General features: G+C 30.8%; 1 protein-coding gene across 1 annotated transcript in view; it reads left to right on the forward strand.

Moving 5' to 3' along the window:
• Nucleotides 1-27,139, forward strand: part of LOC143229499 (protein transport protein Sec24C-like) — a 63,259-nt gene that overhangs the window by 24,121 nt on the left and 11,999 nt on the right. The window contains 13 exon segments of the mRNA XM_076461909.1: nt 742-947; nt 1,076-1,915; nt 2,821-2,929; nt 6,274-6,401; nt 7,671-7,809; nt 10,438-10,553; nt 12,937-13,061; nt 14,105-14,183; nt 15,425-15,537; nt 17,728-17,821; nt 19,194-19,310; nt 19,502-19,672; nt 20,398-20,494. Coding sequence (XP_076318024.1) covers nt 742-947; nt 1,076-1,915; nt 2,821-2,929; nt 6,274-6,401; nt 7,671-7,809; nt 10,438-10,553; nt 12,937-13,061; nt 14,105-14,183; nt 15,425-15,537; nt 17,728-17,821; nt 19,194-19,310; nt 19,502-19,672; nt 20,398-20,494 — 2,334 coding nt within the window.

A 27,139-nucleotide genomic window follows, 5' to 3' on the forward strand; every position in this document is an offset into this window, starting at 1 on the left:
GCCCATGCCTAGCTTGACTGTTATAAATGTCAACTACAAGCAGGTTGCTGTGTCATGCCAAACCTGTCCCTGGCTCTAACCCTAGTATGATACGAGTAGTTTTACACCAACCTGTAGTAGCATTGGCAACAGTTATATTCATGAGATCTCCTTTAAATTCTATCTTAAGTTTTGGTAATTTTAGAAATGTGAATGTTTCTAAATTACTGTTGGTATCACCATCACCACTTGCTACTATGGGCCTAGCTTTGGTATTAAGTCATTATCAGTTGCATTACACTCAAAATCATTACAGATAATTTAGGTTCAGAGTCAGAATCATCATCATCAGCTTGCAGAAGTTCAAATCATTATATTAGTAACCTTCACAAAAGACTTGTGCTAAAGAATAGATCTGGGTCTAGTTTTTCCAAAGCCTTAATTAAGTCACTTAATTTCTGTCAGTCCAGACATCACTTTTAAAAGTTATCCATTCAAGATCTAATAATTTTAAAAATATAAATCATATACCCCATAATTTGTTTCATGGGGTAATTGTTTAAATCACTTAAGTACTACAGTATAATTTTAGCATTTGTATGTGTGTGTGTGTGTATATATATTATATGAAATGAATACATAAAAATAAGGTAGTATTTAAATTATTTATAGTTTTATTACAACATAATTTCTTATAAATGGCTTAAGTTATGAACTGTTTTAATAAAATAAAATGTCCTTTTTCAATCTTCCTAACCTCAGCACCTGAGTATGGAATGCCTTTTACTGGAAAGCCTTTGGCATATCAAAATTATGACATTTCATCTACCTACAGTCAAAATGGTTTAATGCCACAAGGGCAACAACAGTCTTCACATACAGGAACTTTGATACAAAAGCCCATAGTTACAGGAGTATCAGAACAACAATTTTCTTACCACAGTCCAGCACCTTTAGTCTCTGACCAGGTAACATTTCATGCATGCATGAAGTATAATATTCTCTTTTTAATTTGTTACTTTTCATTTATGAGATTTAACTCCAGTGAAAATATATATTTATTCAAACGTTTGATACATTATTTTCTATTCCTCAGGTAACTCGACAAGTTGGTGAACTAAGTATTGGCCCCTCAAATTTACAGAGGCCTCCATCCAGTGTAGCAGCATCTCAAGGATTATCCTCCTCACAAAGGCAAGGAATTGGAGGACTTCAGCCATCTTTTGCTGTTGGCCCACCACCACCTCGACAGATTACTCCTGGTCCATCACACAGATTTCCTGCTACTCTTGCATCTCAGCATACACCATTAAGTGGTAGCAGTGCTATAACTTCTTACAATTATTCAGCCCAATATGGTCAACCACCAAGGTCTTATGCTCCTCCACCAAACCCAGTGGTTTCTGGTACACCACTTCAGCTCCCAAGTACACAGTATTCTCCTTTGGTGGGAGTTGGTCAACCTGTTGGGCCAGGTGTTTCATATTCTTCTAGCATGCCAGTTCAACCACAGAGTAACCAATATCATCCTATACCAGGAAGTGGAACATCTGTACCACCATCTTCTGGTGCACATCCACAGTATCCTCCTTTTTCAGGAACTGGTCAACCTTTGGGATCAGGTGTTTCTCCTATTCAACCACAACAGGGTGTTTATCATGGAGCTCATCTTCCTGTAGCCAGTCAACCACTGACTTCCATATCAACACTTCCACCCTCTAGTCAGGTGAATGGTCCAGTATCAGGTGCTCCGCTGACTTCAGGAGTGCCTTCAGTACAGTCTCGGTATCCATATACACAAGCTTCCCAACAACAACCAGCTGCTATGCAGGCTCAGTATCCTCCTGTTGCACCAGGAATGCCTCAAAATCGAATGGGAGCTCCGGTTGCTCCTCAACAACCTAGACGGTTAGATCCTGATCAAATGCCAAGTCCAGTTAGTATGATCAGATCTTTCATGTTAAAGCTAATATGTTTAATTTTGGTTATTTGTTTACTCTTGGCAATTCCTTTTTCAGTATCACAAATGTGAACATGTTAGTCCTTTTGTATTGGGTATGTCAAATTGCATGTTAGTCTTTTAGAGTTATGTTCAAAATTTGAGTACTTTATTTACTAAATTTAGCATGAAAATGTGTTCATAAACTGGTTTTTAATATTTAGATTTTAAGGCAATATTAAAAAAAAAATCTCATAGTATGAGAACTGTAACATTTGCTCTCTTGGTCTTCCCTTCTCTAATTTACCACCCCTTCAAGAAGTACTGAAGTTAATGTAAATTATTTATTATAATATAGATGCTATTCAGGCAAAGCATAATTTTTATATATTTCAACTGTTTGTTTGTAGAGCCATAAACAAGAAAATTAACCTACTTACCACACCCAACTGATATATCTTCTCTTTAATGAATTGCTAGTAGTTTCTTTTGGTTTTTACTAATTATTTACAATCAGTGGGAAGTTAGTTTTAACCTATCAAATGGTTATTAGATTACACTGTTTTCTGTGTAGAGAATTGTTTATCTTGCCTCCAGTTCAAATGTTATGTAAATGTATTTGAATTTCATAATTAGCCACTTTGTATTCAAAACATAATTGTAAAAGCATTTGTAAAACATTTAGAATTCTGCTATGCATAAATTTTTGTATCTGTTTTGCCTTTTAAAACCACTGATTTTGTTTGATATATGATTATTGAAAAAAAACATTAAAAATGCAAAAAATTTATATTAAAAGTATAATTAGAAGAAAAATCTTTATAATTATATCCTGTGTTGTTAGTAAAAGAATAGATATGAGAGTGGACTGAAAATTTATTTGAAATTATTCTGTCCTCCAGATTCAAGTTATAGAGGATGACAGAAAGCAAAGAAGTGGTACATTTTATACTAATACAAAAGGACAAGTTCCACCATTAGTTACTACTGATTTTCTTGTTCATGATGAAGGTAAGTTTTTAATATCATTAATACTTTACTTTCTTGTAAATGGATATAATAACACTATGCAACACAAATTTTGTTCCTGGATAGTATGTGTTATTTCTAATTGTTTGTTGTAAACGTACAGAAAATGGCCATTATTCCCTTCAAACTTTGCTTTTGTGACCTGGATAATGAAATTTAGAAATTAACCTGCACATTTTCATTTGCTAAGATCTGAATAAAACAACATATGAATCAAGATTTACAAGTATGTATACTAAAATTATACAAAAATGAACAAAAATGTTTAGAAGTGAGTAGTTTTTTGAGATTTGCGACTGCAATGTAAATCAAGTTCATGTATCAGTCCCCAAATGTAGTCTCCCATGTTTTTGTTATATGCTCCCAGGCTACAAAAGCAAAGTTTGAAGAGAAAGATAGGTCTTTTCCATTTACTTTAGACATAAGCAATTGGGAAATAACTTTCTGCCCAGGAACAAGAAAAAGTAAAAATTTTGTTACATAGTGTAATTAGTTTTATAATTTTTATGTGATAAGAATTGGTGTTTACTACAGAGCAAAATAAACATGTTAGGTAAGTTATTTGAATATTTTGCTCTGTACATTGATATGTTGTGTGTAAATTACCAGCTGGTGTAACAACGTTTATGGGTAGATCATTAGTGAGCAAAGAAAGGTGTTTATTTTGACTTCTGTATTTTCACACACCATTTCATTGTAAAAGCAGGTTACTTGAAATACTCTCTGCTCTTTATTCAAAACTATCCAGTGTTTCCTCTCCACATCATTCACTTTCAGTGATGCAACCGACTGGCCAAGACTTAGCTGACACAGCATATATTGTCAATAGTATTTTAATTTTTTTCTGATCACCCAAGCACCTCCTTTTGTTACTCTTCTTTTTTTAGTAATCAATTTACGTTATGAAAGAACTCCGCCTTCATCTTGGCCAAATTGGCTTTTACTAACTAACCATTCAATCTGGTGGAATGAAAGTTTGCTCGAGATTGGTCAAATAGCACATCAGTTACTCTGAATAATGTCCATTACAATATTATTTCCTCTGGTTCTTTTTATCTGGATTTGTCAGGAATAAGAGCTACCAGATTTATGGTATCAAGCTGTTGTAAACCCTCTGTGTAAGCCTAGAAAGGATCACAGAATTCTTTCTAATTATATTTTTGTTGCTTTGACTTGCTGTCTATGTAAAATTCTGAAGAAGATGGTTGATGCTTGTTGTCTTCAACATCCATTGTGAGTTTCAGCAGTTGGTGCATTGCTAGGCCACCATTATAGGTGGATTTTGTCATGTCATTATGACAATGGAAGTTGTGTGCTACTACAGAGTGAGTTGCTAGAGCCATAAAGTGGCACCAGATAGCATTTTGTTATGATGACAATGCAGGTAGATCAACATTACATTAACTTTATAGTTACAATGAAAGTCTTACAATTAATAATTTAATCTAACTTGCCTAATGTTGTGTTTATATTTCCCCCTTTAAGTAAAATATTAAATACATTTTGCAAAAAAACTTTCTATAGCTGTATTGTGTTACTAAAGATAGTGTTTGTACACGCAGGTTTTGTTGCTAAGGTTCTGTAGGCAGAGGGTCTAACTAAGCATTTTGTGTGTTTTATAAAGGTGGATGGTCTTCTATAAGAGACAATGTTCCTGTACTTCTGTAGAACTAAATAAAGATTTCAGCTTGTCTTGGCTTTTATATTTTTCATTAGTATATTTAACTGTATTACATGCATTTCTAATGATGGATAATGTCACTAAGATCCTGTAGGTTGATGGCCTTACGAAGTACTGTTAGCATAGTTTGTAGGATAACCCATAATCAGTAGTATTTCCATTTATCTGCTTAGCATACTTTTTTCTATTATCTGACAGTTTATCTACAAAACACTACAATAATTCATTAGCTCTAAAGTTTGTTTCTATATTTAAATTACTTAGCATACCCTTTCCTGTTTCTAGAACTGTATAGTGTTAACACATTTAACATATGGTGCAAGTGAAACAATGTGCTTCCTTTGTTATATATTTTATAGTTACCTTACATATGTTTTATAATGGCAGATGGTAATTTTGTAGGTGGAAGGTGCTGCTAAGGTTCTATACGTAGATGGTCTTATAAGGTGTATTGTGTGCGTGTGCATTTTACAAATGCAGATAGTGTTTTTTATAGGTTAAAAGCCCAGAAAATTCCATAAGAACTTCACCTTCTCATCTTATTTTTATAGCTTGTTTTTATATTTAATTGTTGCATGATTTTGCAAAGATGGAAAGTACTTCTATAAGCAGACAGTGTTACTGTGCTTGTATAGGACTACATACAATTTCAACTTGTCTCAAGTAAAGTTTACATTTTATTGTTTTGCATTCATATATTTAAGTGTATTACATGTGTTTCCATTGGCAGTGATACCACTAACACTTAACTTACTAATGAAAAGTTTTTACCATACCTAATGTTTGTTTTTTATAAACATTTAAAAAAACTGATTTTGTTTCCATGATTTAGTACACATTTTAATGTATTGTAGTATAATTTTTACTTTTGTGCAAATCAATTATAACAAGTTCTACAGTCATAACCTTGAAAAAAATGTTTAATTAAATCTCTAAGTACCATCAATAATTTAACATTTAAGCATATATTTTTACTGGTTTGGCTTTATGGATTAAAGTTTTATATATTTTCCTTGGCAAAACAAATTTTGTTAATGCTACTTATGTATATGCATTTAAAAGTAAATTTAGATAAATATAAGGCTGTCCCATCTACGTTTTAGTAACTTTCTTAAAGTTCATTTGGCTTGTCTCTCAAGTCTATCAAGAAATTTCAACTAGATACAATTATCTAATCTTTGACTTTTAGTCAGGCTTCGAGTGTACTGGTTCCAAATCTTTTGCTTCAAATTGGATATTGATTGTAATTGACAAAACAAATAATAAAATTTATTCTTTGTATAAGTGTAAAACGTATATCGGAAACTTGAAGATATTTCTAAATGTTCAAAAGCTCATTACTTGGCATTCAGCCAGTTTCAGATTTTGTCTCATTTTTGGGAGGGATAATATCTAATCCAATTTTCATTTTCTTAATATGTCTGTTTTTTTAATACCTAAAGCATGCCTAAGCATCCTAAGCATCTGTCTATATGTCCATATAATTTTTATTTTTATCTGATTCTGTATACAATTACTTTCTAGTTGATGATGTTGGAAAGTAACAAGTCAATCAACATTGAAAGTTACATAGTGATCTAGTTTGTGAGGTAAAAGATGAATAGGTGTAATATTTTTTAAAATGCAAAACATGTTTTTCTTGTAGGAAACTGTAGTCCTCGTTTTGTAAGATCCACAATCTATAGTGTCCCTACAACATCTGAAATGTTGAAACAAGCAGCTGTACCATTTGCCATAACAATAAGTGCATTTGCCAAACTGAAAGATGGAGAAGTAAGTTGTGTAATATACTTTTTCAGTACAATTGATGAATTAAAGATTGTAATGGATAGTGGGAGGACTTGTTATTTGTTTCAACCATTTTCACAAATATAATCTTTTTTTAAAAGTTCAAATTTTAGTGTTTACACTGATTACTGGAATAGTCTGTTATACTATTTGTAAAATTATATTCCAAGTACATGACTACCATATCCTGTAATACTAAATGGTTACTTTTATTTTTGTGAGACGTAATGCTCATATGATTATAGTACCTTCATATCAAAAACTAGAATGCTCATGTCAAATCAAAAATAGTGTATAACCTACTGTTAAGTGATTTTAATGATAAGATCTGATAAACTTTCTATTGACTACAATTTGAGATGCACAAAAAAAACAACTCCTGAAGAAAATTTACACTGCATTTAACCTATTCACTTCAGCTGAGATGTATATTTCCCAGTGTTCTCATCATTAACACTTACTGCGACAGATTTTAACACGGTTTACATCTTTCTCTGTGGGTCCAGGTTCATCTTGACTATCATTGCTGGATGGAAAGCTGGCATCCTCTTGTTTCACTGCCACTTCATCATGCATTTGTAAACACGACCCACTTTTACTGTCTTGTAAGCTATCCAAGTCAAGTGCATCATGCATATTTAATAGCAACTAGGGTTACTACTTGCCAATCTAGCAGTGTGGACAAGATCAGAATCCAGTTATCACACATTCCATTAAGACACCTTATTGGTTACTGGTGGGCTAAGGGAACTCGTATATCAAGATTTGGTAGGAGGCTAATAATACTTTCAAAGTCATTCTACTCTCGTACATCACCTGAGGCAATTTTGAATGACACTGAGAAACATTCATCCTAGTTTTAGTGAAGGGGTTTGAAGTGCTGAGAAATAAACATACCAGCTGCAGTGAAAGGGTTTAGATTGTTTAAAGTTCTCATCTTGTGCAGATGCTGATCTACAGATTTCATTTATAAAGTTTTAACTGTATTTCAAATTGAACAAACATTTTTTTAGTTATTTAAAAATATATTATTACAGTTATTCCTAGAAAACATGAAATAATTTGTTATTTGGTCATTGCATCTAAAAGCATTCCTATTATTTGGGTTTTGCAAATGACTCGGCAGTTTGAATGAATTTAGATTAGATCTAAGAAATCTATTTACAAAGTAAGTGTAATTCTTCAGTTACACATGTTGCTTCTTGAGCACACACATTTATCCTCTCAAACCTAACCTTATTTTCTACCTTTCAGCAATCTCCTCCCATGTCTAATCCAGGTGAGACTGGCCCAGTACGTTGTATTAGATGTAAAGCTTACATGTGTCCTTTCATGCAGTTTATAGATGGAGGTAGACGATTTCAGTGTATCTTCTGCAAAGGAACAACAGAAGGTAGCTCATTTGTAACTTTATCTCTAATATTGGGCAAAACATAAAATAATATTTGTAAGAAATAGAAACAAATGGTAATTTCACTCCTAGTCCTCAACATCTCTAAGTATAACCTTTTGTATCCATGTGTTTTTTTCAAACAGAAACATAAAACGTAATTCTCAGGCAATGATTGATTTCTTTTTCAAACTTGCGAGTGATTTAAAAAAGTCATGAAAATCCAAGACTTTAGAAAGCAGAAGATAATTTCAATGGTACTGTCTCTGTAACAATTGTTGGTTGGTTGTTTTTTCCCAAAGAATATTACTTATACTACATTTATTACCTGTGATACCAGTACATTAAATCTGCAACATATTTGTAATGTCATATCTGCATCCTGAGAATGGAGAAAAATAAAGTTCTCCATCTCCAGAAAAAAATAGAGACAAAAGGGGAAATCGTGACCCCTATTGCAAATTTATGTGCACACAGGATAAAAATTTTGCATAGCTGGGAGGGGGTTTTGCATTGCATAATAAATTCGTTTCTAGTATCATATAAGCAGGAGTTTCATTATATGATTATGGTATGATTCATTTTGTTTAAACTAATCAGGCAAGCCAAAATCTCTAGTAGGGATAATGTGAATTGTAGTCTTGCTAAATCCAAAACATACATTGGGTTAAAACAGCAATTTGCCAAGATATTTTAACAAAAATATCTCAAAGTTTGTATTTTACTATTATAGAATACTTGAATTATCTGTGTCACAAGGAGCAAAATTATTGAAACACGCATGCAAAACTATGATTGGATATGCAAATGGCAACCTGTTTGAATATATTCATTGAAATATTTCTAATTTACTTTTTGGCCTTTTAAAGTTTGCTTACAAACTATAGCTTAAGGTTTACAATTTCTTTATTTTAAATATTGAAGTCATTTTGATACTTTGTGTATTTTATTGGTGATACTCTTTAAAATATACACAAAATTAAGATCAATTTAAGTGTTTTAAATGTCAATACTAAACAGTTGTAACATTTGAGTAGATTTCACAAGTAGTTAATAACAAACAGTCAGCCATAGGGCAGGGTTTCTACTAGTAATTATTAAGAATAGTATTTATACTTCATTCAAAAAATATTTATAAAAAGTGAAAACTTGTAAAAAAGGACTTTTTTCCTGTGCAATACTTCCAAGAATATTGTTTGGATTGTGCTTTAGTCATACACAACTCTTTATCAAAATGATTAAATGTTCAGGATTCAATTTTCATAAATTTTACTGTTGAAAACTGTGATACTTTTATATTAAAAGTGGTATTGTTTTTATTGAAAAAAGTTTTAAACAATTTTCTCAGTACTGCATTTAAAAATTGCATAAATAAATAACTAATCAAACCTTAATGTACAGTACTAGTGAATGTCATGTTCTTGTTGTAAGGAGTGTTTTTATTTTAAATTGCATTCTATTGTAAAGAAATGATTGTTGCTCATACCACAGTTACTTTTCTAACTGTCTGAATCTTGAATATCCAAGCTTGCCCCTTAAGAACAGTCTACTTTTCAAAAATACTCAGGTTATAGGGTTTCTATTTCAAAATGTCATGAATGTTTGTTTATGATGCCCTTCAACAGATGCTGCAGGAGTTTTGGTTGCATACATAGATACATACATGCTACATATAGTAAGATCATGTACAAAACTTCTCATTCTCTAAAGTTTTTTTGACAGTAGCATCTGATTTTCACAAAACAGCATTAGCAAAAGAAGTGTTAGCTTTCCAAAGTTCTAATTCTAGTACTTTACCATTTCACCTCAATTATAACATAGCTTAAATGTACATTTTTATGCATTTTAGAAACTCAAAAATAAGACTTACACTTGATGCCTGAGGCAAAGCAGATCTTTAACAGCATAGATGTACCCACATTTTTATGTTGCATACACCACATTAATACAATGTGAACAAATATTCACAATTATTTCTGTGGATGTGGAAAGTGATTTCTTCTAAAAGGTGATGAGGTGTAATGGGAAAAATAATTAAAAAAAAAAATGAATAAGCATCAGTACACCTCTGAAAAACTAAGTGAAAACATACATTAGTGGTTGAATAGCTGAATACCTGTGCTAGTACAAATAAAATCCAAAAGATTAAAAGAAATCCACTGAAAGTAAAAAGTTAAATCAATGTCCAAATAGATCAGTTTTCTATTTAAGCAAAGGAGCTGTTTTGAATACAGTTCTTTCTAATCTGTACAAATGATTTTTCTTGTGCATGCAGTGAACTAATTTCACATGCTACAATAACTTACTGTTGAAGTGGGCAGTGATATACAATCAGGACATGAATTTATTAGCCTCAAAAGTGTGCTATAAACTTGGTCTGTGATTTACCATTTTGCAGTGATTAAGTAGTTTAGTTACTACCTTTTGAAAAGGAGTTTCAAAGCCTTTTTTTGTTGTTTGCATTGAATTCTTGTGTATTTTTGTGGAATTAGTAAATTATTATTGTTTAACTTTAATCTTGCCCTTCAATCATACTAGGTACTGTAATATCTCTTATCAAACTTCTGAAAATATTTTTATCCTATGTTATTTTAATTTTAAGCTGTGTGGCTTTTTTTCTTTTTTCTGTAGTACCTCCAGAATATTTTTCTCATCTTGATCACATGGGGCAAAGAATAGACAAGTTTCAGAGACCTGAATTGTGTCTGGGATCATATGAATATTTAACTACAAAAGATTACTGCAAAGTAATATGCATCTTAAATTTTTGTAGGACTTTAACAAATAATTATCATAATAGTTATAGATCTGTAACATAAATGCCAAGTTTAGCTGAATTGATATAATGTAAGATTCAAAACATAAACTGAGAAGTTGGGACTATATAAATTTTTAATTTTGCATTTTGTTTAAAGCTAAAATTTGTGAAAGTGTGTGTGTGTTTATATAGACACACATACATATTGGTATTTAAGTGTAGTATATTGTTTAATCTTGCAATTTTTTTATCATATGTACTAGGTAATTGCTTTGACACTTTTGATGTGGGCATCTTTTTATGTGAAAAAGTTAATACCTCCAAATCTTAATAGTATACAAGTGTTATCAATTTTGTAAGACTATTTTAAAAAATCCTGAATTTCTTCTAGTATGAGAATTGACATTTTATCTTTAGACATCCCCTCTTCTCTAATTTATTTACTATCTTTTCAAGAAGTATGAAATTTAAATTACTTGTTATAATGTTGTCATTGTTCAGGTAAAGCATTGTTTTTATAACCTTTACTCTTAATTAATTTCAGAGCCATAAAATAGAAGAGAAAACCCTTTTTACTATGCCCACTTGTCACATTTTGTTTTACAACTTGCCAGTAGCTTTTTCTGATCTTTAATATTACATAATTTATAGCCAGTAGAAAGACCAAGTTTCATTTCAATAAGTGACATGTTTATTCAATGTTTTCTGTTCAGAGAATCCTGTTTCACTTTTGGTTCAAACTTCATTCTCATGGGAAATACATCAACAAGCTTAGCTGAATTTTTAATAGCTCTGGTTGCATAGTTAGAAAGCCAGAAAAATTGATTGTCATGAGATATTGTTTGTTTTTGTGTTATTCTATGTTCTTTGCATTATTTAATTAAAAAAACTGTTTCATGGTACCATTACTATTGAAAAAAAATGAAGAATAGTTGACAACAACTAAAAAAAACCTAAGTACATTTTTTGTTGTTTTTGCATATTATTTTTTATAAAAGTTACTTAAATGTAAAAATTAGAAACATTTTAAGTTACAGTAAGTTAGATAAAATAAAATAACACGTTTTTCATGAAATATACCTGTGAGTAACTTTTGCAGTATGTAGTTCAATAGAGTAAGATGAGCTACACTTTTGCTAAGATATTTTCAAATTATATAATGCAATATATAAGTTGAGATAATTCAAAAGTCAATAATATTGAAGCATAAACAAATGTACTTTCATGTCATGATTTGAATTAATTGTAGGAATGTTAATTTAAATTTTTGTTGTTGTTGGTTATGAGACCAATCAGATTGATCAATTTCATATCATGAACTGCAATTGTGGCTCATTAATAGTGATTGTAAGAAATTGTACAAAACCATAATAGATCATATGAGGAAAAAGAACTTTAAACAGTAAAGATTCAGTTCAAACAATGTTTCAAAACCTTTACTATTGGCTGCTAAGGCTGTACATGTATAAAAATGCCAAAAAATCATGGATGTTAAACTTTCTTCAGTTAAAAGAAACTGTTAAAAACAGCCCACTTGTAATTCTTTTCTTGCCAGCCTACAACAAAAACAACTTGGTATATTGTACCCATATCTTTTGTACAGTACTGAAAAAGGTACTGCAAAGACTGAAGGAGGTACTCAAAAATTGAATTTCTTCTATATTTTACTTAGACTAAAGAACATTAAAATGGGAATTACCAACCAATTATAGATGAACATTAGATGACTTTAACATGTAGATACTCAATGCTTTATAGATTTGTAGTTTCCTAAATAAATGTGAACTTTTTTCTCACAAAAACTGTTTTATACTCAACTTCATACAAAGTCTGTGAAATTGACCAACCTCAAAATCACCATATAAAAGATACCAAATGTGCCTGTTACCCTTTTATTTATTTCTAGAATGAGTTTAAATTTTAACAGGAAACTGTACTTTTATACTGAATATTAAAACTGAAAACAGTATACATTTGTTTCTAGTTAAATTTTATTTTATTACAAGGAGTAATATGTTCTGTACTTGAGGTGGTGGACAAATTAGAAGAGGATACTTAGAAAGCAAATGTGACAATTTCTATACTAGGGTAAAACTGGGGATTAAAAAGATGTATATATTATGAAATAAGAACTTAATCTGATTTATTAACCATCTTTACACATGTTTATTGATATACATTGACAATAAAGTAGTTCAATTAAATCTTGAATGTAACTAAAATTGTAAAATGTGCACTTTGACCTGCCTGTAGCAAGAGTTAACCAAAGCAAGTATTTATAAAAAGAAAGAATTTAAAATTTCCATGTTTTCCGAGTGTTTTGGAAATTGCATTAATATTCCAAATATAGTAACATTTTCTGTTTGTTTCAGAATGGAGTTTTACCTAAGCCTCCTGCATTTATTTTCATGATTGATGTTTCGTACAACAGCATCAGGAATGGGATGGTGAAGTTACTTTGTGAAAACATGAAAGACGTTTTGACTTTTCTACCAAAGTATGTACCTATATTATACAATTATAAACTAACTCCAGTAATTCAGTACCATCTATTTTGGTACAGTTAATTGATAAGAGCTTGAATGTACCTAGTGAACAAAATGTGTCAATTACCCTACTTAGAATAGTTGATTGATGAAAACCATAGAAATGTACATTTAAAACAGTTACAACATCTAGTGTTAATTTCCAGTATTATAATTTACAAACTTGATATTGACAAGTCTTCACTGTGTATAAAGAGAAAATATGGATTTAGTTACAGAAGTAAGCAAACTTTGGCTGTTAAATCTATATTAGACAATTGAAAATTTTCATAGTCTTATGAACAGGATATGGAAAAATAATAATTCATTTTTTCCTGTGGCTTTGCCAATATTGCGTTAAGGCCATTTATTCTAGTTTGTTGTGCTTTCACATTTGATGTATTCATGAGTTAATGTGGTGATTGAAGATGAGCAAAAAAAATCATTCAGGTTAATAAGAAATCATATCTCTGTTCATTCTTACTTGCTTAGGAATTCAACTTAATTTTTCTGTAATAACCAATTTTGAATAATTTTTAAAACATGAAACAAGTTAAAATGATTGGTTGGTATTAAAATTGTTTTCAAAGAATGTCATTTGGACATTTTTATTCTTTGGAGAAAAATGTGATTGTTTGCAAGTATATTTTAATATTTAGGGTTTTGTTTTTTTAACATTCAGATTGAACAAGTATAATCATTGTTCTTTACTGGTAAGAAATAAATTTTACTAGTGTTTACATTTTGATTTTTACTGATAAAAGTAAGATATTAATTAAAGTTATGAAAGAATACAAAAATAAAATGAACTTTGTAAATTTTTGTTAATTTCTTCCTGTAAGCTGTTTCTTATAGGTTATGTAAATAAGATAGTCCTTAAAATTTGTTTTTTTTTTACCTATACTAAAATAAAAAATATATTTATTGATAAGTAAAAATACAATTGATTTGTCCTTTTATATTTTGTGTTTGTTGATATTATGAACTTGTCTCAAAACATGATTTAATGTTACAGAGAAGTAGGAGCACCTGCATCTGTTGTTAAAGTTGGATTTGTTACCTACAGTAATGTTGTTCATTTCTACAACGTCAAGGTAATTTTAGATCTCACAAGTTAAGTATGTATTAATTGTGACTAATTGATTTGCCATATTCCCGTTAGAGAGAGAGGAAAAAACACTGATATACTTTTACTCTTGAACCACTCCCCCAAAATTAGAAACTTAGTAGGTCAGATAACAGTATACTTAAATGAAAAACAAAATGTATCATCATTCACTTATATAAATTACTCAGTCCATTTGTTTATTTAAGCTCTTTTGCTAAAGTTTAATTGCTTTTCATAGACTGAGAGGGTCAAAGAACAAAGTTATAAAAGTGAAGGAAAGCAGATGTCAAAAGGTTAAAAGTTGAGGCTGTTAGGGAAAATAATTGTTTATTATAATCTGCAGATATTCTACAGAAAAGGGGGTGTTTTTATTTTATTAATTTCACCATATGCTTATTTTGATATAGTTAGTGTTAAGGAAGAGAAAATAAAGTGTGAAGTCAAAAAATCAAATAAACTTGATGTTCATTCTAGTAGTTATTTGAATGAAATATCAAAGTTGTAAGATGAAGGGGAATATTTTATTCTTAGCATAATAATCACCTTTGCCAAATGTATTATGATGTTACATTGTTCTCAGTACAGATTTGTAATTACTTGGTCCACAAATTGAAAATTACTCTTGCCCAGTTGAGATAAAGTTGCTAAGGGAATTACTTATAGGACATTGCTGTGTTCTTAGGTGTATTTTTGAATGAGTAAAAATTGTTTAATGTATTAGTAGCATCATATTATTACTTTAAGAAATTCAGTATGGTAATTTGAATTATAGGAACATGAACAATTTAATGTGTGAAAAATATGTTGAAATTGGAGGAGTTTTAACACTTTCACTGTGACTGGGATGTATTTCCCACAGTGGAAGTGTTGATAATAGTTGACTGAAACATCTTCCTAGAAATTAAACAAAAGGTTTTAATCATACTCCATTTTTAATTTACATGGTTTTTGGAAAAGTAATATAAAATGACATGGTTTTTTGTTTTTGCATATGTGGAAGATAACCTCTCTCATTAGAAATTTAGGTTTATTGCATAAATGTTCATGTAAATGTCTATATTTTTGGAACTTTTTATTAGTATGACAGCACATGCCAATTAGTAAAATTGTTTCATAAATAAATGCTTTAGAATGAAGAAAAATGGTTATGTTTAATGTTTTAATAATAGAACAGATATTGAAGTTTTTTCCAGTATGTAGCAGAAATTTTTGGTTTCTTTTTCTCAGGGAAACCTGGCCCAGCCTCAGATGTTGGTGGTTCCAGATGTTCAAGAAATGTTTGTTCCACTCTTGGATGGCTTCTTAGTGTCTGCAGAAGAGGCAGAATCTGTAATAGACAGGTATTTCTAACCAGTGCTGTTAACTCTTTCACTGTCTTGTTTATAATGTAAATACTTTTATCTTGTATCTTGACTTATCAATGTACTTTTGAGAATTTCTCAAAAGATTTTACAGATGATTGCTCTCAAATTGTAAGAAATATTAAGTAGATTAAACATTCATGCATTTGCATCCAAAATTTGAAATTAATGTGCAATATGCATGATTTATTTTAATTAATTAAACAAATTGACTATTGCATACTCTTTTATTTACTTAATAGCACATTTGTCTTGGTTAAAACAAAGGTTGTATAATGTATCCCATATGTATACCTGTGGCAGTGTTTTAGAGGGGAACCTGTTATGTGATCATGGCAATGACAGTTAAACACCAACATTTTTGGTTTCATAGTAACTTGCACCTTAACAGCTTTAGAGTAGCTCAACACTTTTTCACAGAGCCAGGATGAGATGTATTTGAAGGAGTACAGCAGTGCTAACAATTGTAGTTTTATACTTGTAGCAGCAGAAGTAGCATTATGTGTAATTGAAGATGCTGTTGTGATAATTGGATGTTGAAATTCATATTGGATTACAAGTATTTCATCTTGCTTCTCTTGTGCCACTACTTCATTTTATTAAGATAAAACATTTTATTACAATATATTGGACCCAAGTAGGAAAGCATAGTAAGTATAAACATGTACACTTGATGGGTAATTAATTTGGTTTCACTTTGCTTTATTTAACTTTTTAAAGCTTTAAAAGCTATTAGCAGGTATAATGCTACTTTTTACCTTGTTAATAAAATGAGTAACTTGTAAAAAATAATAATAATAACAAAGGTTAACCATATGGTAACTATTGGAACCATTTAAAAGGTAAATTTGATTTTTTGGTCAATTTGTGTCACAATACAATAAAACAAAAAAACTATATAAATTCTAATTGAGAAATTAGCACACAGGATTACACAAAATTTGTAATGATTTTCAAACTAGACCCAAAAACCAAAGTGCTTTTGAATAGTTTTGCTATTCTTCTCCAGATAATTTATTTATTCTCCTGAAGGATAGCAAACAATAAAGACTCGAGTATTAAGTCTTGTTTGAAAACCATCTCATAAGGTAGATATTTACAACACTGCTACAAATAACCCATGTGATTATCTTAGAAACTAGTTTTCACAAAATGCCAAAGTAGGCCTAATGATGCAGGAATGGATTGTTGAAGGAAATGATGCAATAAAGTGTTATATAAAGTATTAAAACTAATGTAATTAGATAGTATCTCCTGTTTTATACTTAAGTTGTATGTTGTTTGTATTCTGACTTATATATATATATATGCTCAGAAAAGATTTGTATCTATACCCTTGCATATGTTCCTAACATTGATTACCTTAATGGAGGTCATGAATTGCCTGATTCATAATCTTTTGAACAGAAAATTAACTGATAAGAATTATTTCAATAAATAAATTAACATGGAGGGAAACTTGTTCAGTTAATTTATTATCTATCTGTTGCTGAAATGAAATACATGTGAAGGTTGTTTTTTAAGAAAAACAAAGGCCATACTTCAAGATGCCCATATTTCACATTTGTCTTTTTTTTTAATTTAAAAACAACCTACTACATAACTGAGGTGGTTCTTTTTTGAATATTCTAGTTATGTGCCATCAGTTTTACATATCTGAATTTTTATTTATAAGAAAAATGAAAAAGAAACACAAATTTGAGTATTTATATTTTGATGGTATTTAGGTGTTGTAATTGACATTTCTGTATGTTTGGCTGGCCAACTTCAAATTTGCTTACTCCCATGCCTGAAAAGAACATAAATTATTTCTTATTTCCATGGATTTAATCTAGTATAAATAATGTTTTATAATGTACAGATATTCAATGACTAACCTCAGTGTCCTTTTGTCTTCAAGATTTACACAATTTATCTATTGGGATATCACCTTATAACTTTAGAAAGAGAACTTACCCTTGCACAACTTGAATGTGAATAGTGAATCAAAAAAGGCTTATGTTTTTTATGAAAAGTTAACTACGGTTTGCAAGTGTTACAGAATAAAGCTTTAATACATAATCTCGAGATTTGATAGTATATTCATACAACTTATTAACTTCCATTCACAAATTATGAAAGCCAGCAGCTGTAACTAAAACTGCATTTGTTTTTTCTTTACTTCACTAGCTTAATGGAACAAATACCACAAATGTTTATGGCCACAAGAGAAACTGAGACTATTTTAGGACCTGTAATACAAGCAGGACTTGAGGCACTGAAGGTATTTTGTTGGCTTGTTATATATATTCTGTTATATGATTGTGTTAAATGGCTTTACAGTGCTTAAGTTAGAATTAAAAAATGATTACATTATGATAAATCAACTTCTGTAAGTCTTCTGCAATTTGGAGAACTTTGACTACAAGAAAATACTTGTGCAACAATATGTACAGTAATTCTGAAATGTATTAACATATCTTTAACAAATTCTTAACAGTTCTTGGAAAGTTAAGTATCTTGTACACAGAATATTGATATAATTAAGTCTTTCTACTAAAACTGTAACCTATTTATTGAAGTTGTTTGCATCCAGAAACCAGTTCAAGTGCAAGGTTATTTCCATTTTAAGTATAAAAAATACTTTTTTGTTTTGCACTTTTGAGTTTTATTTGCATTATCATCAAGAAACTTGTATGGAAAATGCTTATCGTGTTTTTCATTTTCTCTACCATATCACTAACTTTCGATATTGTTTACATGGTGCAATGAAATATTTACAAATTAAGAAATTGGAAAAAAGTATGTACCTTTGTTTTCTACTTGTAATTTCAGGTCTTTCACTTTCAAATATGCTTCATATTTTCCTTTCCTTTCCTATCCTTTACCATTTATTCATCTCGTAAGAGATGAAATAAACCTTTAGCAAAATTATCTTATACTCTTGCAAGATTGTAAGTCTTGAGGACTGATGCAAAGTATAACATTTACTTAAAAAAGTTAACCTTTTAGTCATGTATTATATATAAAATATAAATTATATATAATTGAGATGTTAAAGTAAAACTTGAGTGTAATTTAATTGTCTCTCAAACTATATCATAATTAGTAAAATGCAACCTTAAGTGCTGGCATGGACAAGCAGCCAGCAAATTCTACTAGCTGGCTGCAAATATGTATAGTTATGTTTAAAAATTTTTTGAGGAGTGACGACAAACTTTCAAAATTAAAACCAATTATTTTACTATGAAACAAGAATTTTGTAACATTAATGCATAACTAAACAATTTAAAAGATTCTGAAAATAAGTACTTGAAACAAATCCTAGTTAACTAGTTTGTGGATAATGTTTTAAAGTTAAAAAATATATATTAGACATTGGAAACAAAATCAATGGTAGAGCTGAAATAAGATTTTTTTTATAATAAAGAGTTAACTTTATATTTTTTGCATTATTTCACAGTTGGAATATTTGGTTTAAAAACATTATATAATTTTGAAATTCTCAAGTTTTAGAAATAAAATATTTTCATCAATATTTGAATATTAATTTTAGACTTGCTTAATGATTTTATATTTGTTGTAGTTTCAAAGTATTTAGAACTTATAATTGAGTTGATACTGAATTTGAGAATGTTTTATAACTTTTTCTCCAGACTGCTGAGTGTGCTGGCAAAGTCTTGATCTTCCATACCACATTGCCAATAGCTGATGCTCCTGGAAAGCTGAAAAATAGAGATGATCGGAAACTTCTTGGAACAGACAAAGAGAAAGTAAAGAAATAATGAATGATTTGTCCTTAGTGACATCTTTCTTTCAGAATACTCTAAGGTTTTTAATTGGAAATTTACATAGCAAATATACTAGGTTTTTACCATGACCTTTACATGTCCTTGTGAAATGAGCAAGTATGAGTTGCATTACAGCTCTTTCACATTTAAAACATTTACTTATTAATTTGCAGACTACTCTGGTTCCCCAGTCTACCTTCTATAACAACTTAGGCCAGGAATGTGTTACCTCAGGGTGTTGTGTGGACCTCTTCCTCTTTCCTAATTCATATATTGATATAGCTACCATTGGTCAAGTCTGTCGCCTCAGTGGTGGACAAGTTCACAAGTACAGTTATTTCCAGGTAAAGAGTTTGTACCATTTTCTTTTTTCTTTCAAACATTATGTTTATATGCTTGTCTTCATGACCTGAAAGGTGTTTTTCATATACCAGTTTTCAGTAACTTATGTTCAGTTACACATCTTATCAAGGATACTATATTTTAGGATGACATTTTATCAAAAGATTCGATTTTGTTCCTCTAGAGTAAAATTTTGCATCTAAATTGAGCTTGATTATATGCCAAAATAGAGGTACTAGTAACGTTAAAGAATGCTTCTCTTATTTGTGCTCTTCCCAGGAAATTACCATTTGTCAGATAATTTGATTACTATCTTAAAACACAGTTTATTGGAACCATGAGCTAATTTTTTTTCTTTATTTATAAAAGTAAAATTATCTGTTTAAAATTACACTACTAAAAATAATTTAGTGAAAACATTCTTTAAAAGTTGCATTATATACTATAAAGTATTGTAAGGAGGGTTAATGTGATAATTGAGATATATTTGTGTTGTATATGACAAATTTTTCAGAGTAACATATTTTTAAAATATTTCATATTATTGAACATATCTTAAAACATGAATTATAATTCCTTTCTAAATTCTCATTTCTATATTCCTTTTTAGCTGTATAGAAATATAATTTCAATTGTATAAGTAGTTTTTGAGTTGTATGCCTTGACTATATTTTACTGTTAAACCTAAAAGACCAAAAGTTTTAGAAAGTTACATTCCAAATTACAGGCAGATGTTGATGGTAGAAGATTTCTAGAAGATTTAAAACATTCCCTGCAGATAACTGTTGCATTTGATGCAATAATGAGAGTTAGAACAAGCACAGGTAGGATTCAACAATCACTACATTGCAGGAATGTTAGAATTAATGTTTTTAATGCCAAGTTTACTTCATTATCTAAATATGAAAAGTTTCCTTAGCACTACTATTATTGTGTATTTATCTCTCTGAATATGGGTGATTGAAAGTGCTGATGTGATCCCTTTTACATTTGTCTTAATGTAATTAAACTACTTTGTTATCAACGTATATCTGTAAACTTGGTTTGAAACACATTTAATTTTGAAAGGAAGAACTTAAATGTTTGGTTATTACTTTTCTGTATCGCATATATTTTGCTGCAAATTGCCCATTTTATATTTTTCCACCTCTATATGACATTCTAACTATTTGCAATTTACACTTATACATATCCCTGAGTGAAATTACCAATTTTGTACTAACAAATCATTTCACTAAGACAAAAGCAATGAAGTGAAGGGGACGTTCCATGCTCCGTGTAGAACATTTTACTTTAAAATATTGTCATAACTTCTCTGTGACAGTGAAAATTTTTAATTTACTGACAACTAAGATGATTTTGAACCCTGAGAATAATCAGATTTGATAAATGACACTTGTTTTCTTTATTTGGCACTGTTGAAACTCTGCTTCACCAAATATGGAAATTATCTAAACCATTTATAGCTTTTTAGTTTTAAAATGTTTAATATATGAAGTATTAACCCTGATTATGTACTTCGTATTGGCAAAGTTATGCTGCCTGTGGTCATTGAGGTAAAGTTCTTGGGGCTTATCTTTGATTGTTAGCTGACCTTTATACCACACATCAAGCAGCTACAGGTAAAAGGTACAAGAGCACTGCACATCCTCCATGTCCTCTCTTCCACCACTTGGGGAGCAGATCAATGTTCTATGCTAAAGATGTATTGTACTTTATTTGATCAAATTTAGACTGTAGGTCATTGGTCTATGGCTCTGCACCAGAGCTTTCTGCACTTTCCCAGTCCAGAGCTTATACACAGTGTCATGTACCTCCTCTACATCTCTGCTGTTTGCAAATGTCTTTACTGTATGCTTCAAACCTCTGTCTACCACAGCATCCCACCTGGAGTTGTTTTTTCCTTCCTTGGTAGGAGATGCTTTTTCAGAATAGATTGGATGAATTGGATCCGTCCTTGGATAAGATTGCTGTATCCACTAGTCAGTCTGTCCCACCATGGCTTATTACAGTCCCCAAATGTGACCTATCTTTAATCATTTGAGAAAAGCAGACACTTCTGAATGGCAGTACTGTCTGTTATTTGCTGAACATCTTTCAAACCATCCTTTCATTCCTATTTATACAGATGGTTCGAAATCAAGGTGACTGTGGGCTCTGCCATGGTTTGTTGAGATTTGGTGGTTGTGTGCAGAATCCCCCTTGTGAGCTTCAGTGTTCACTGCTGAACTGTTCACCATTTCTCTTGCCCTGGATCATGCAGAAGCTAAGCAGTACTCAAATTGCATTATTTATACTGACTTGCTTAGTTCTCTACTGGCCCTGGAATCGCTTCATGTTAGTTCTTACCCTATTCTTGCCGATATTCAAAACTGACTGGCTCATTTCTTTTCAACTTCTATCCAGTTTTTGTGGATACTGGCCCATGTTTGTATTGCGGGGACTAGCTCACCAACACCGCAGCTAGATCTATCTGCTTTGGCAGTATCACTGCTGTGCCTGTTCCGTATATGGACTATGGTCTTGTATTTAAGGTTAGGCTCCCCATGCCAGTTGGCATTCAACTTGGAGTGAGCAGTGTGAAAACAACCTTTTCCAAATAAAACTCTCTATTGGACTTTAGCCATCTTGCTTCCGTAAGAATCAAAGAGGAAGTTATTCTAACTAGACTATGCATTGTTCACAGTTTTTTAACTCATTGTTTTCTTTTATCTGATACTGATGCACCAGTGTGTTGTCTGTGTGTAACACTCAGGTCACAATAAGCCACATTTTACTGTCTTGTCGTTGTTATGATTCAATGATGACACCATTAAAACATGTTTTGTCTCGTTATTGGCAATGGTGACACTGTCCAACCTAGAAATGTTTTTAGTTTTTTAAAGGCCATTAAATAATGCTATTTAAGTTCTGTAATTTATACATTATAACTTTTTTTTAATGTGATTCCTATTTAAGAATCAAAGTACATCTAGTTTGATTTGAAATTAAGAAATGGCTGTGTTGTCAAATAACTAAAAACCAGGACTTGTAAAGGCCAACTTCAGGTAACTAATGCTGCTGTTTGAACTACCCATTAGTCATCCTGGAGAGTTATAATTAAAATTTTGCTACAAGTCTTTTAAAACTTTAATTATTTTACTTTCTGAAAATGTCTATAACATCAAATAACAAAACCAGGACTGAAAAGACCACCTTCAGGCAACTAACGACAGTTCTTGAACTTGCCTGTTATTCTTCAGGGTGAGTTATAATTAGTTATGCTACAGAAAGTCCTTTACAACTTATTACTGTAGTTTTTTCTTACTGCTTTAAACTAGATATAAAAATTGGATTTAATGCTTTGTTTTTTAATTCAAAAACTAAACTTTGTTTTGTTTTACTTTAATTTTCTTTTATGAATTTTACTTCAATTTTAACTTTTTACCAGACATTTGGTGCAGATAGCTTAGTTGCTTTGTACTATAAAACACCAAACCAACCAACCAACTTATAACCAAGTTCTAATTACAGTGAAGTTGCAACTGTAATATTTATTGCTCATATAGTATTGTTTGGGAATTCCTGTTTCACCTTGTACTGGCCCAGCATGGCCAGGTGATTAAGGCACTTGACTCGTAATCTGAGGGCTATGGGTTCGAATCCCCGTCACACCAAACATGCTTGCCCCTTTTAGCCGTGCAGGTGTTATATGGTCTATCCCACTATTTGTTGGTAAGAGTTGATGGTGGGTGGTGAAGACTAGCTGCTTTCCCTTTAGCCTTACACTGTTAAATTAGAAACAGCTAGCACAGATAGTTCTCATGTAGCTATGCACGAAATTCAAAAAACAAAACAAACCACCTTGTACTTGAGCTTTAAAGGAGCACCAAATTTCTGTAAGAAAGCTAACTTCAAGGGGAAATGATAGCATTGTTGTACTATAATTGACTGTTTTTAGTTACTGCTAGGTTTTAATGATACTTATAAAAGTTATGTATTATTTATTTTGAATGAGCCTCTGATTTATCATGCTACGTATGTTACTTGTTATTCATATAATCTGAAATTTTAATTTTAATTTAGTATTTAATTACATGTAAATGTTATTTGCCAACAAGACTGAGACAGTTTTCTTTTTATAATGTGCATTTTTATATACAAACAAAGAAACAGTATAATTTATAATTATGGTTATTACTAACAGTTATTACAAATGATAGTTTAAATACAACAGGTTTACAAACTCAATTTGCTTGTTATGTGGCTGGATTGCCAATAATAGTTCTAGACCAGATACAAGACTCAATATTGCCTGAGTTGAAATTGTTGTACCTTACTGAAGCTAGCTAGTTTGATTGGCTTCATACTGCTGACTTTTACCAATTATGGTATTGAATGTCCTCATAGAAATTCTAAGGTCTGAAATAATTCATTGAAATTGAATAGTTGGTAATGTTCAAAGTCTATGAATGTTCTGGGACAAATTCTGTAGTTTTTAAATTGATAGGCATTAATCACAATTATACCTTCCCAGGCATGTAGCACATTGATTGTAAATATCCAATAATATTCTTCTTCAGTCTCTCGGCTAGCTGCTTTTTATATAGGAATTGCTTATTTGTAAAAATTTCAACAATATTCTAGCACATTTTTTGTGAAGCAAATATTGAATTTTAATTTCAAGATTCTTAGAACAGGCAGGATTTATGCATTTATGCAGTCAAGAATTATACATCACATGCCAAAACGAGAACTCTTCAGAAACAAGCATAGGCACTCAAATAAAACTGTAATGGTAAATCCATTACAAAGTGGATACTCCATTTATAAATGTCAACTCAGTTAAATTGATTAGCACTTTTTTTTTATTTTGAGTTGTCATGTAATAATAATAATTATAATAATAAAAAATAGCAGGAAGAAGTTGAAATTCACATTTTTTGCTATGGTGCTTAAACATTTTCAGAACTTGACTCAAGTTTTGCCAGATATTAAAGAGATTTTTAAAATAAAGTTTCAATGAATAATCCAAGCCTGTCCCTACATAGACAGTGCTTCTGTTTGCCTGATAAGAAACTACAAAATCATTTATATAAAAATTCATGCACCCCAATGGCAGAGTAGTACATTTGCAGCTTTACAATGCTAAAAACTTGGTTTCAATACCCATGGTGGGTGAAGCACATATAGCATGTTGTGTAGTTGTGTTTAATTTCAAACAACTCAAAACAAAATTCATTTCATAGGTTGTAGGTTTTTTTTTTAACTTTCAAGTGTATCTTTAGTGATGAATAAAAGTGTTCTTTGGGTGTTAAAAGGTTTAATTTCAAACTAAGTTTAGGTTATTTCTTTTTTTTTCTGTGCAGGTGTTTTGTTCTTCATGTGAAATATTTGATTTTTATTGATAGTAGTAAAATTTAAAGGAGAAATCGAAATGCTAAGCCAAAAGTGGAACGAACTAAATGAAATAAATTATCATAAGGTAGTATGTTTTTTGTTAATTGTGTAACTGAAAGTCAAACTTTCTCAAGAGATAAGCATGAGTAATTATAGTTTTACACCTTATTTCAAGGTTAACAAATTTTTTTGAAATGGGTTTTGTATGGTTAACTGGGATACGTAGAGCTTGTTACCACTCAATTTCAATTTGGCTTTATAGTTCCATTTACAAAACTAAGTTACATAACTGCTGCTCATCTAAGTACAGTTTTTAAGACAGTGTTGAAGAGCATTGAAAGTACTCAAATATTAAGTTTTTCTTTTGTTTTAAATGAGTATAGAACCATGTAATTGGGAAATGCATACATAATTTTATGATGCAAAGATGAAATTAAAGCAGGTGACTGTTTACTTCTTAACTAAACTATACTAGTAAAATATATTTTTCTTACTCTTAAAAACTAATTTTATATTGTCAAATTTTTGCTTGTCGACATACACTTCCTGTGTCTAACCAGTTTCAAGTGTGTGTGTTATTATTCTTTTTATTTATACCTAAAAACATTAAAATGTAGTTTAAGGGTGATTTTAAAGTATCATAAGATCAACATAACTGAATAAAGTTTAGATGTTAAAAATTGTGTTCTTGGCACCATACAATTTTAAGTATTCCATCATAATTCATGCTCTCTTTCTGTCAAATACTATGTGGTATTTTGAACAGTATGTCTTTGTATGAAATAGTATTAGTAACCATTGTCAGGCTGCTTGAGGTCTGCAATGACTGTTCAGGTGTTTATTGTGGAAGCAACTTTGGGTACTTTGGCTTGTGTTGCTTTTCTAGATTGAAATCCTTTTTTATGATATGCACCTTTTTCCCAGTAACATTTCGTTCTTGGATTCTTACCTTTTGCAAGATACTAGATGTTGCTTACCACAACTGGGATACAATTTGTTGCAGGTCTCTTTCTGGATGATACTGGTGGCCAAAGTTGATCCGTATTGCTGTTAAGTATAAGGTATATCCCCATTTTAGAAACAACGAATCTTTGTGTACACATTTTTGTGGTCTGAGAGTACAAATATTTTGTGTTGAAAATTGGTTGCTTATCCTTTCCAAAAGTAATCCAGTTTTTAATAGTCATACTAGTGACAAAACTCCAAACAATATCAAAATGTAGTTGGAGACACATTCCATTGCATCAGTACTTTTGTACTTTGTAACAGCTGTAGTAATTATCATATGGCTTGCTGATTTACATATTCTTAATTATTTTAACATAATTTACTTGATTCTCTTTGTTCAATATTGTTTGACACTGCAGTTCCCACTGTAACAAGCTTCTTCAAAGGACAGTGCAACTTTCATTTATGGACTTAGTCTAACATTAATTTACATTTCTTACTTGGGATATTGAATATACAGTGCAGAAATTGCATCTCCTAATTGGTGTAAATATTTTGCTGGTAATTAATATAACCCTCATTTGATGTACAAATATTGCATTGTGATAAACCCATGACAACCATAAAAGCCAATAACAATAGTGAAGAAAAACCTCAAACGTGGTGCAGATAAAATATTCCTATCACATCATTTCCAGTTTCAAATTTTTCATTTCTTATCAATCATTGAAGTACAACTAAGCCTCATTCACATCATGAGCAACTATAGTATTAAACTATTTCAAGGATAACAAAACTTTTGTGAAACAGCTTTTGTATGGTTAATTGAAATATATAGAGCTTGTCTGCATTCACTTTTTAATTGAATGTATGAAGTCCTGAATGAAAACTGTACATTTTGACAATGTTGGAAGCTGTCTTGTTTAGTGGGTTACTGTATAGGTGGATTTACATTCTTGTCTGACTTGTTTACTTTGAAGTTGGTGTACTTTGAGAGTTACATATTTCCTTAATTAAAAATGGCTGAGATGTCATCAACTGGAAGTCCTTGCACTGTTGAATGGTTTGGAAATTGATGTGAATCAAATATTTAGTTGGCTAGGTACATCACCTCATGCCTTGCCATGGTATTAGTGTGTACA

This window comes from Tachypleus tridentatus, chromosome 10 (genome assembly GCF_004210375.1).
Source record: "Tachypleus tridentatus isolate NWPU-2018 chromosome 10, ASM421037v1, whole genome shotgun sequence".
Lineage (NCBI taxonomy): Eukaryota > Metazoa > Arthropoda > Merostomata > Xiphosura > Limulidae > Tachypleus > Tachypleus tridentatus.